The 12,500-nt window shown below is 47.4% G+C and overlaps 1 protein-coding gene across 1 annotated transcript in view; it reads right to left on the bottom strand.

Moving 5' to 3' along the window:
* The window catches only part of gria3a (glutamate receptor, ionotropic, AMPA 3a), a 59,189-nt gene that overhangs the window by 28,628 nt on the left and 18,061 nt on the right, over window positions 1–12,500 (bottom strand). Inside the window, exon 4 of the mRNA XM_062536841.1 lies at window positions 4,891–5,078. Within this exon, the coding sequence (XP_062392825.1) occupies window positions 4,891–5,078 (188 nt within the window). The remainder of the gene's footprint in view (window positions 1–4,890; window positions 5,079–12,500) is intronic.

Here is a 12,500-nt window from a genome sequence, read left to right as displayed (position 1 = left end):
TTCTCTTCTCTTCTCTTCTGTTCTCTCTCTCCTCTGGGCTGCTAGCCCATTAGCCTAAGTATACTCGGGGGAATCCATTCTAATTACTCTGGCTGGAGACAGTCTGGCAGGCATGGATCTATAACAGACAGTTGACTCTCTCTCTCTCTCTCTCTCTCTCTCTCTCTCTCTTTTGTTCTATCTAGGTGTGTGTATCTATGTGAATGTGTGTGTGTGTGTGTGTGTGTGTGTGTGTGTCTGTGTGTGTGTGTGTGTGTGTGTGTGTGTGTGTGTGTGTGTGTGTGTATGTGTTCCAACATTGTGGAGTGGGCAGGGTATGATAACGTGTTTCCTGTGTCTGACCTCCCCAACACCAGGCCCCCCTCCCCCTTTATACCACCCACACACACACACACACACACACACACACACACACACACACACACACACACACACACACACAGGTTTTGTCTATGCTCGGTGCCGTTCATCTCTGTTCTCAGACAGCGAAAACTGGAGGCATTCATCACCTGATTCTCGCTCTACGACAGCCTTCCCATTCCAATCCTCAAACAAAGATGAGCTTTCAGCCGCAAACACTCTGTCATATCAAACAGGCAAAAAAAACTCAAACCCATTTGAGCCACATTTGCACACCAACAAAGGCGGTAAGGAAAGAAGGCAGCATGCTACACTCCTGCATAAACCAAGATTAGTCGTTGTAGGGCACACTTTCTTTTCCATACCTCCACTGTAGGAAAGGTCAAGGATATAGCTTGTGGCCTTGGGAGGCTGTTTTTGAGAGTCCTTCATTTTCAAGTGGGTCACCGACCATAAGAGAACTAAAAGAGTTCCACAAAGAACTCATCGCCGCAGGATTTCAGGTAGCACCTTAAAGGACACAGCAGTAATTACAACAGTTAGGAGTTCAAAGTGGAGCCTTTAAGGGAGCTACTTCATGTTCCCTTTCTTCTCCAAGCCTCTCACATCTTTGTCCACGGCTTTGGCTCCCTGTTAGCTGCTGTCAAGGAGCGGATGAGTTCTCCCCTGTTGTCTTCCCCTCGCGCCGTGATCAGAGAGGTCTTGCCGACTTCACCGCCTCCCCTGAGAGCCCCCAATTCCCCGGCGCAGACGCTCACCTTACTTTCCCTTTTCCTTTTTCCCCTCCCTTCCCTCTTTCTTTTTGCACGCTCTCTCTCTCTCTCTCCCTCTCATCTTTTTTCATCACTCCAGCTGCTTCCTTAATGAATCCCCAGCCGGCGTGTGCCTGTGCGTGTGCCTGCGCCGACACAAAGGGTCCTCGCAGCTCGGTCCCCAACCAGGTAATGATTCCTGCGGTGGATGATCCAAGCCAGCCGAGCCCTGAGCAGATGTGTACAGCCTCAGCCGTGCTGTTTCTGCTGCTTCTGCTGCTGCTGCTGCTGTCTTAGTCTGGCTGTCACCTTACTAAGCTCAATCTTTTAAGATGGAACATTAGTATGGGGAGGCTGCGCTTTGTTTCTACTGCACAAGAGGCGTAATCAATGGGCATCGTTCAAATGACTCCGTACGCTTCGACAGTCCTTCAACCAATCAGACCAACAATCCGGTGCGTCCTTTGGATAAGCTAGCTTCTGATTGGAGCCAAAGGTTCTGGCAGGGAACAGAGGAGATAGATATGCAGGTTTCCAGCCTGAGCTGCCGGGCGAAATCCAAATTCGCCGGAAGCTCAGGCAGGGTTCACCCAGCCTAGCTGCTGTCTAAGAAAGATCTTCATCAACGATCTTTGGGGGAAAAAATTGTCTGATAAAAAATACCATGACCATAATCGAACCAAAGATGGACAAATGTCCTAGAAATTGTAGCAATAATATAATCTGTCTGCCAGGCCCCAGTCTATCAGCATACTGTAGGTATCGACTCCTCCAGGGTCATCAGACTGAACACTTGTGCCCAGGGCTGTGTGCTCAGCTCACGGCTGTTCACCCTGGTAACACACGGCTGCACTGCAAAAGCATAGCTCCAACCACACCATTAAGTCTGCAGATACAACAGCCGTGCTGGGACTCGTCAGTGCCAACGATGAGCCTGCATACAGAGGAGAGGTCAGACAGCGGGTGGACTGGGCTCAAGATGACAGCCTGACAGTCTGAATGTTGAAAAGACCAAGGAGATGGTCATTGACTTCAAGAAGAGGATCACCACCTTTCTCCCATTCCACATCAATGGTTCCGCTGTTGAGGTCATCAGAAGTTCCTGGGCCTGCACATGGCAGATGACCTCATCTGGATGCTGAAACACCAGCATCACTGCCAAAAAACATCCCAGCAACGTCTCCACTTCCTGCGGCGGCCGAGGAGAGCAAGCGAGCCAAGACTATCGAACATCGTCCCCTGCGGCTGCATCTCCCACTGTTAAGGAAACTGCAACACCACCCACCGCAAGTCCCTCCAATGGATCGTGAGGACAGCAGAGAAGAGTCCCTCACCGAGCACCCAGAACTGTACAAAACTGGACAACCAGTATTTTTGCAGATCTATCTCATCCATCTGTTCACCTCTCTGCCGCCTGGTAAAATTTTTCGGAGGATCAGATCTACTGCAGCCAGATATTGCAGGTAGTCAGGCTCCTCAACACCTTGGTGCCAATCTCGCACCAAGAGCCCGTAAACAAAGTCACCCCCAACTCCCACTGTTTCTGTGCACTGGCACATTACATGTAAATGGGCACTGTACACCTCATAACGTTCTTCCTCTGCCATTTTGCACATCTGTATTGTGCAAATGTACCCTCAGTCCTCTGCAAGTTCGTGTCATGTAATGTCATGTTATCTGTTATGTTGTCATATAAAGCACTCAGATGTGTGCATCGCACTTCCTGTATTAACTGTACTGTTTTTGCCTAGTATGCATACAGTATATGAAGTAGCTGTTATTTATATAGCACAGAGCGCAACCCAAAGCGCTTATGTATGCGTCTGCCTCTAGCCTCATGCCTACGGCCAAATCACAGAATATGTATATAATATATGTTTACTTGTCTGCACCATGGCCCATTGAAAAACACTATTTCAACCTTGCTGCACCATTGTATACGGGCGGGCTGACAATAAACGGCCTCGAGTGTTGTCTTGAGTCTTGGCCAGACTGATGTGCCACCAAGAGGAATGGTGTGAAGTGGGACTGTTTGCCCATTCCGCTGACTGGTATTAATAGCTTAGAGTCATTAGGGCTCACTGGCCAGAACTACAGACCTAACAGCTCAATTATAAGGCCATTAATCACGCGGCGTGTGGCCCCTTGGCCTAAAATATGGCTCCATAAACGACTCCTACGCCCCTTTTTCCCGTCTTTTTATATATCTGCCTCGCTCGCTCGGCCTCTTATCATCAGCAGTACGCTTCTGATGTCTTAATGGAGGAGGCTAAACCCACAGTGGTGAAGGGAATCCCATGGTGTATAAATCTGTTGTCACACATCACAGAGAGAGAGAGAGAGAGAGAGAGAGAGAGAGGGAGGGAGAGAGAGAGAGAGCAAGTAAGAGGGAGAGCGAGGGAGAGGGGGAGAGAATAGGAGAAAGGAAGAAAGGGAGAGAGAAAGAAAATGACGGTGGAAGATACACACAGAGAGTGTGTGTGTGTGTGTGTATGTGTGTGTGTCTGTGTGTGTGTGTGTGTGTGTGTGTGTGTGTGCTTGTCAGAGAGAGCATGGACCTTTAGTCACCTCTTCTCCATACAGTCTCTATACAGACAGAATAATGAATATCAATTAATACTAACTAACCCCCCCCCCCCAAAAAAAAAACCAGAGGCAGTGACTGTGACACAATTTCTCTAAATGTGGTGAAATGCATTGTACAGTGGTTCACACACACACACACACACACACACACACACACACACACACACACACACACACACACGCACACACACACACACGCACTGAACTAATGCCTCTGTGGTAGCATCCTTCCCCTCACAGCTGGGTTCAGGCAGCCATCTTTGGCAGTCCCTCCAGGGGATAGAGGTGGGTGTATTTTTAGTGTGTTTAGTATTTTTAGTTGTCTGCTTGCTCTCCATTGTGAGACACCATGTCCTACTTACATAGGCAGGCATTTTCAGAGGAGCACGCTGTTGTAAGGTGACCTACAAAATAAACTGTCCTTGAGACTGAATTTCTCTCTCTCTATCTATCTATCTATCTATCTATCTATCTATCTATCTATCTATCTATCTATCTATCTCATCGTTATCTATGAAATTCTTTATTTATTACTACAATCAATGCAAAATAATGCAATCAGGGTTGACAGTTGTATAAAAAATATGACAGCTACAATGTCAATTTAGATTCCTGGTTTCTCCTGTCTGTCTTTTGTCTTGTGCCAGTGCGATCCCATCTCTCCTGACATACCGTACATCACAGAGAGAGTCCTGAGCATCAGGCTGTGTGTGTGTGTGTGTGTGTGTGTGTGTGTGTGTGCTTTTCCCCTCGCAGCAAAGAGGGAGCACCTCCAACTGCGTTTCCCCCGACACATCTGTCTCTGCTCGGAACGTCAGTCCGATTTCTGGCTAACGCGGAGATCTGGCAAGAGCAATCAGGACTAATCCACTTAGAGCAGCGAGGGGGGGGGAGTGGAACGGAATCCCCAGCATTCAATCAAAGACGGCAAATTAATACGAAATGTCACGGTGAATGCGGATCATACAAAGAGTGGCGGATCCCAGCCATCTCACAAAGGTTTACCTGTAAGTGCACAGGCACCTGTACAGGAAAAGTGCCCATTCTGTGTGTATGTCAAAAGAACAAACCTGCAGTATTTAATTTTTATAAACTATACTGTTCAATTCTACCACCAACTGTGCTAAAAGTACAGTACATGCGTGTGCATAGTGTGTGTAGTTACTGTTGACTCCTGCAAGGTGATCATTACCTGTTCCAGGATGGCGTTAATGCGGCCCACTTCACAATCGACCAGGAAGCGCTTCTCCTGCCGGCGGTCCATTTCCTCGATGATGCGTCGGTACTCTAGCGGATCTACGATGCTCCCCACCGACCTCGCTGTCACCTGCCAGTTGTTGGCCACCGCCGTCTCCATAATGGCCTGCAGAATGGAGAACCCTAATGGAACAGTAATGGACATTACTTCGCACCGCGTTCCACTCAAAGAAACACAATGTACTGTAGCTCTTTCACCATAAAAAAACTCATATTGCCGAATTTGCCGCTACACTGACAATGCAGAGAATGTAGTCTGTAGTCTGTACTGTAACTTGTTGTCATGGGTAGGACATGACCTTTTTCATCAGCTTTACACTAATTGTGTACCTCCTATGCGTTAAATGGGGACCCAGTGGAACATTTACAAAAAGGGGAATTCCTGCATTGAATTACTAAGTATAAATCCGATCTTAAGTTGTGCTATGCAATGGTATTTTCATACCTGCAGTTGAGTAATATCCTCCAGAACAAATAAAACTGTCTAGATGTTTACTGGAGGGTGTGATACTCTATCTTCTTCCCTCTTTCTCATCTATCTTTAATGTATTTTTGCAAAGCCTCTGTTGTTCCCCTTCTTCCAGAGCCTGATTTAAGGTCCGCAACCCTTGACACTCCCGGTAAACACCAACCCTGACGAGCTGTCATCGCGGGCAACCCACCGTGACACATTTCCTTTTCCGCCGGATCAATTTCGGAGTCCATTATGTCAACTCAAGGTTATCGGCTATAAATAAAAAGGACTCTGCTGAAATACAGCCAGCAGACACGCTTGGCCGCGCCGGAGGGTGGCAGGTGCTTTTGGGTGAACTGCCTCATCAAAGCGCGGGCATTATTTAACAACAACCGCGGTGACGGCTCATGGCAGTGCATCAGGATACGGATCACATCCAGCATAGTACAGTGGAGTGGAGCGGAGTGCAGCTCATTCAATGTGGCAGCCAATCCTAGAGTTCAGTAATAAAGTATTGATGGTCACAGAAGGATATTGGCTTTCCTGTAATTGCCCTCTGCAAGAGACACACAAGACGGTGTACTGTAAGGCGAATCAGACTACAGAAGTATATTGCTTTAGTTATAATATTAAAATGTGTGTTATATAATAATACAAATATTAATATTCCATGTTATATTTGCAGTTCTAATGTTTGCAGTTTGCAATACCGCATCAAGATAAAGAAACACAATTCTTGATAAATAATTGACACTGAATTGATGAATTGACAATCTCATAAAGAATTGACATTGTATCTCTTGACAGACAAGGAATCTGAGAATGCTGGTGAATATTGTGGGAGGGACAAAGGCTTTCTGGATCGACCTTTTCACTCTAACACACACACACACACACACACACACACACACATACACTTTTCCGGTGTCATTTTTTAGGTTAACTCCTCCTCAGTAAGCACAGGGGAATAGGAATCGCTGATGCAGGAGAATGAACATTAACATTCCCTGTGATTATGCAAATTCTTATAATGCTAAAATGAAACACACTGCACAGAACCACACTGCTGCACACACACACACACACATACACACACACACACACACACACACACACACACACATACACACACACACACACATACATTACTCACATGCATTACTCACATACAGTATGTGCAACCCCCCACAGGTGCATACAAAAATGTTAGCCCTCTTTTGTGTGTGTGTGTGTGTGTGTGTGTGTGTGTGTGTGTGTGTGTAGGTGTGTGTGTGTGTGTGTGTGTGTGTGTGTGTGTGTGTGTGTGTGTCTGAACGGCATCTGTGTACGTGTATGTGTGTGTTGTGGAACAGAGAACAGAGACACAGTGGGCGCTGAGGTATACTGTACTTCCTTCAGAAAGCCGGAGACAGGGGAAAAGCCTAACACTTTAAACATGTTGCCAGGCACTGCTGGGGAAAAAAGGGGATTTAGGCAGATTTAGCCATTACGCCTTCCATTTTACTTCTCTTGAGCATCCATCCAGAGCAATGTAAGCTGATTTGGACGTTTGGGATTGTGACATTATTAGCTGCTATTTAGCGCCAGAAACTTGTGCATCCACTATTTGACTTTGAATGCGGAGTCGCGATATTCACACAGACATGTCAGGGGATCCAGAACAGAGCATGGCACTGTGAAATGAAATTAGAAGGGATTAAACGACCCATTATGACAGATGTGAATATGCGTTCGACTTGCTGATTCACTGGCTCACAGGCTTTCTCATTGCCGACAGAAGTTTCGGTCTGACGGTGGCGAAACCAAATGGCGTAACGGTGGCTTTTTTTAAAATGAAAAAGCGGAGACAATGTCAAGGTGACCTCTTGAACATTATATGGGGTTACGCCATCTAAAGAAACACACACACGCGCGCAGACAAATCACATATGCAAAATCACATCGAAACTCCCAAAAGGCCAACACAAGAACAGACACAGAATCTCTAAGTAAGAGTAGATGTATGGTTTATCCCCTGGCACTGGTAACAGATGGCTGATGTTAAATGAGAGGGCTGTGGCAGCATGGTCGCTCAAGGCAACTTTAAAGAGTCGATTATACAACCCTTCAGCGTATAACAGCTTTACATATTCTGATTAACTTTTCATGCTGTCATGGGCAAGGAAATAATTACCAGTCAGGTCAGTGAAGATTTATCCAAGGGACATTTTCCCTTATCTCTCTCTCTCTCTCTCTCTCTCTCTCTCTCTCCACCTCTCTCTCTCTCCACCTCTCTCTCACTCTCACATTCCCCAACGAAACACTTTTTAATCCAGAGCTTTCAAAGAGCACATCTGTGCCTTTGTTTTTCAATGCTTGGTGCAATTAAACTGTGTTGAAACATTTATACGTCTTTACAACACCCTCTGCCTTCATGTCACAAAGTTTCCTCCCAGTTTACAAACAAACAGAGGCTTTTAAAAAACTTCACGCACTGCGTCGTGTCCATAAATCACTGGAAGTGAGGAGAAGAGACTAAAATATGAGCAGTGAGTGTTGTGAATACACAGTAGCCTGCTGCAGGGAAATGAGGAGTTTTACTATCGGCATCTGTGGGACCATTTCCCCTTCTGTACGTGAGTCTCTCTTCTTTCTGTTTCTGTGCACCTCTATGTTAAACATATAATACCAGAAATACAGATGCACAAATAATATATAAGCGTTAGTGGCATAACAACTATTAAAATACTGGCATCCCGATTACTGTACATTATTCCAAACATGCACACAATAATGGGACATTAAGAGGAAAATAAGATACTCACTTTAAATAATTGTTATATTCTTAATTTGTAAGGATGGTAAACATACTCAGAACACTTGTGCTATTTATTTGTCTAAAGAGATGTCACCTTTTCGATACATTATCCATTTACTGTATGGACACTCAAATGTACAAATATAGAAAATGTTTTAATGCACATCCCAAATATACACACACTTTTCTTTCTATCTCCCTGTTACACACACATACACACACCTCCAAACTCTTGACAGATCAGGTGCAGGCCAGCCTGCAGCAATGCTTCAGTCAGACAGCCCTCTCATCAGCACGTCCGTCCCATAGCACTTTTGTTTACATTTGCTTCCCATTGTGTTGGCAATGTTTTGATGTTCGGGGCTCAGACGGGTCAGACCATTAAAAATTCTCAGATGAGGATGTCGGCTGCGTTTGCATGTGTGTGAATGTGTGTGTGTGTGTGTGTGTGTGTGTGTGTGTGTGTGTGTGTGTGTGTGTGTGAGAAAGGTCTGCGCGTGACTAAGCCGACTTCACTAGGGTTTGCTCAGGGACGTTACTCATGACGCTCACCCATGAGTCAGCCTGTCCTCTCCTCCATCCCCTCCATCCTCCCCTTCTCCTCTCCTCTCCTCTCTCTCCTTCTCCTCTCCTCCCCTTCTCCTCTCCTCTCCTCTCTCTCCCCTTCTCCTCTCTTCTCAATTCAGTTCCTCACCACTGCTCCTCTGCTCCTCCTTTCTCGCTGTCCTCTCCTCTCCTCTCCTCTCCTCTTCTCCTCCAGCTCTCCTTCACTTTCTTTGCGTCCCTTTGCATCCTCTGCTCCCTTGGGGAGAGAGTGACCTCTTTAAAAACTTCCCACAGTCTTTCCGAGTGCCGGTGGGGTCGGCAAAAAAAAAATAAAAAAAAAACTCTTACGTGAGGAGCTCTGTCCAGACTAGTTTAGTCAACGCGATGATCTGTCCCATAAACAGTCAGCATCGGTGCAAACAAACAGCCACACACAACACATTAGAAACGCTGCGCAGGAGCATATTTTAGCATACATAAGTTCTTTCAGTTTGTGCATGAATGCAAGTCTGTGTGTGTGTGTCTGTGTGAGTGTGTGCAGCAGAGTGAAAAAGAGTGCAAAAAAGGAGAGATAAAGAGAGAGGGAGAGAGGGAGAGAGGGAGAGAGAGAGAGAGCAAGAGAGAGAGAGAGGGAGAGAGAGAGCATTATGTCCTCATCCTCGGGCTACACTCAACCCATGCATTTAATATTTTTGAGGTGAAGCTGAGGTTTTTACTTTACAACCACAATGACTAAAAATGTCCGCAGCAGACATACACAAGCTCTAAAGAAGCTGCTTCCCATTTGGGTCACTAATCCCCACACGGCTCCTCTGACGCATTCTCAGGCTACTTTATCCACTGCTGCTGACCAGAGCTCTCTCTCTCGCGCGCGCTCTTTTTTCGGTGTGGGCAAAACCAAACCTACTGCAGTGGCAAAAAAAAACGAAAAAAAAAAAAAACATGTGTGTGACTCCGTCAGTCAATCAAAGGTTCTTATGGTTTGTCACCTAACACCTGATATGGCTTCAATCTCCCAGTCCTACTCAAAATCACGCGTGAGCATGCTAGCCCTTCTCCATAGCTCACTAGCTGGGTTGGTGGTGGTGGTGTTGTCCATTTTTACCTAAGCATGATTTGCACTTCACAGTTACATTTTTCATCTTCACGCAAGGTCTACTCAGCATTGTAGCTGGAATGCCATTCCTCATTTCTGTAAGTCGCTTTAGATAAAAGCGTCTGCTAAATGAATAAATGTAAATCTTAATCTAAATAATACATTCAAAGTCATGCAGAAAGCATCCCCCGCGGCTTTCGAGCCCCCATAATGAGTAATCTGCCAGCGACTACCAGCCTGATTTGCGTCTAAAAGATTCAGGTCTGATTTGGGTCTTTTCTGTTCCGAGGTCAGCCTCTAGGTTCCTTTGCTGAGAGGACAGAGAGGGCTTGGGGGGGGGGGGGGGGGGGGGGAATGGATAGAGCGCTAGGAAAGAGAGAGAAGGGGTGTGTGTGTGTGTGTGTGTGTGTGTGTGTGTGTGGGGGATAAGACTGGAGGAATTGCTGAGGCTGAAGAGAACTGAGAGGAACTAGGACACTGATCGCTGTCCGTGGTGCTGAAATGCTGTCAGTGGGAAAAGCAGGCCAGGCAGACGTGGGTAAATTAGACTGTGTGTGTGTGTGTGTGTGTGTGTGTGTGTGTGTGTGTGTGTGTGTGTGTGTGAGTGTGTGCAGAGAAATAGAGAGGGAGGCGCAGGGAGGGGGAGGGGGGGGTCTGTGAGCTGCCATGGAGCCCATGTAGCTGTCCTGAGCTAGTCGTGTACGATGTAGAGAGTCGACCGTGTGAGACTCCGGCTACACATCCCCTCTAGAGTGTCACACAGTGGAGGGCTTTCAGACGGGGTAGAGGAGAGAATACACAGCCTGGTGTGCTTGGTGCTCATAGGGAGAGACAGACACAGCAGCAGCAGCAGCAGCAGCAGCAGCGAGCTGGTGTTTTCTGGGAGGCGTAAGGATGTGAAATGCGCACGGGAACAAGCAGCTCGGGCCATCTGAGTACCTCACTGTCCACCCCATGAGACTACCACCCACCCACACACACACACAAACACACACACACACACTCCCCCGTCTCTTCTCTCACTGAGCAGGCACCCACCCCCACACACACACACACATGCGTGCCGCTGGCGTGGAAGGACCTTCTGCAACCCAGGAGAGAGCTCTGGTCCGGGCCAGCTGTGCAGTCCCCAGCTGCTCACACTGCACTGCACAGCACAGCACAGCACAGAACAGGGCCTCAGTGACTCAGCATTTTACAGCACTCCAGGCCTCCTGACAAACGTGCGTGCGCGCGCACACACACACACACACTTTTGCACGCGCTTACACACTTACACACACACACAGACTGACACAGACTGACACACACACACACACACACACAGACTGATACACACACACACACACACACCCGGGCACGGGTATGTGTGCGCGCACACACACACACACACACACACACAAACACACACACATCCTCTTTCTCAGATACACAGCATGCATACAAAGGAAGGTGAAAACTGATACATGAAAGCTTTGAAAGACAAGATGGATTATGTACATGACACCCCATGATCTGAAGCTGCATCAAAGCCTTTTCTCCCTTCCCTGTTCTCCCTCTCTCATTCTCTCTCTTCCTCTCCATTACACTCTCTCCCTCTCTTCTGTCCTTCCCCCTTTCTCCTTCTCACTCTCTCTCTCTCTCCCTCCCTCCCTTCTGTCTTTCTCACTGGTGTGCTCATCCCCAGTTCTGGCCTGCTCTCTCCATTGTTAATTAGCATGTGCTGAGCGCTGCTGAGAGCAGGCCGACTGTGCCATTTAGCGCTAGGTGATTAATCAGCCCTGTGCTGGCGAGGCTCCGGGGAGAACTTCACTGCATCTCCACGCAGAGTACACAAAGACAGGCATGAAAGTACACGCAGGCGCCTGTAAACATTAAGTGTGCAACAACACACGCACACATGCGCATGCACACGTGCGCACACACATACACACACACACACACGCTCACACACTCACTCGCTCTCTCTCTCTCTCTTATACACAGGCACGCACGCACGCACGCACGCACACGCACACACACACCCACACCTACACACTCACACCTACACACACACATGCGCGCGCACACACACACACGCATGCGCACACACACACACACACACACACACACATTCATAAACACACACACACACACATCTATTTTGGGCTTGTCTGGAGATGGGAAGTTTTGCTTTCTATGAGATGATCTTTTATTCGAAACACGTGTTGTTTATTTAAAGCTCGCGGCGAGGGGGCTCTGAGTGGTAAATCTTTCACTCAGCTCTTCAAAGCTCATCCACAGTTTTCCATTAAGCTGCTCCAGGATGCTGCTTCTCTCTTTCTCTCTCTCCCTCTGTTCCTCTCTCCTTCTCTCCCCCTCTGTTTCTCTCTCCTTCTCTCCCTCCCTCTCTCTCTCTCTCTCTCTCTCTCTCTCTCTCTGCACTGAGCTTAGTATCGCTCTCTACTTTAAATAGGCTGGAGCACTGAGTCAGATATCCGCTATCTGATATGACAGGGTTCAGGGAAAGAGGGTCTGTCTGGGCCGGGAGATGCTCGTAGCTCGCTAGCACCACCACCACCACCACCATCACAACCCCTCAAAATGCTTCAGGCACATAAAAGGCTCACAAGGAGTGCTTGTTCACACACAGCATTACCTCTCCAGACTAGT

Source organism: Sardina pilchardus, chromosome 5, assembly GCF_963854185.1.
Source record: "Sardina pilchardus chromosome 5, fSarPil1.1, whole genome shotgun sequence".
NCBI classification, from domain to species: Eukaryota; Metazoa; Chordata; class Actinopteri; order Clupeiformes; family Clupeidae; genus Sardina; species Sardina pilchardus.
The sequence above is the reverse complement of the archived record's forward strand: the minus strand, read 5'-3'. Positions and strand labels throughout refer to the sequence as shown.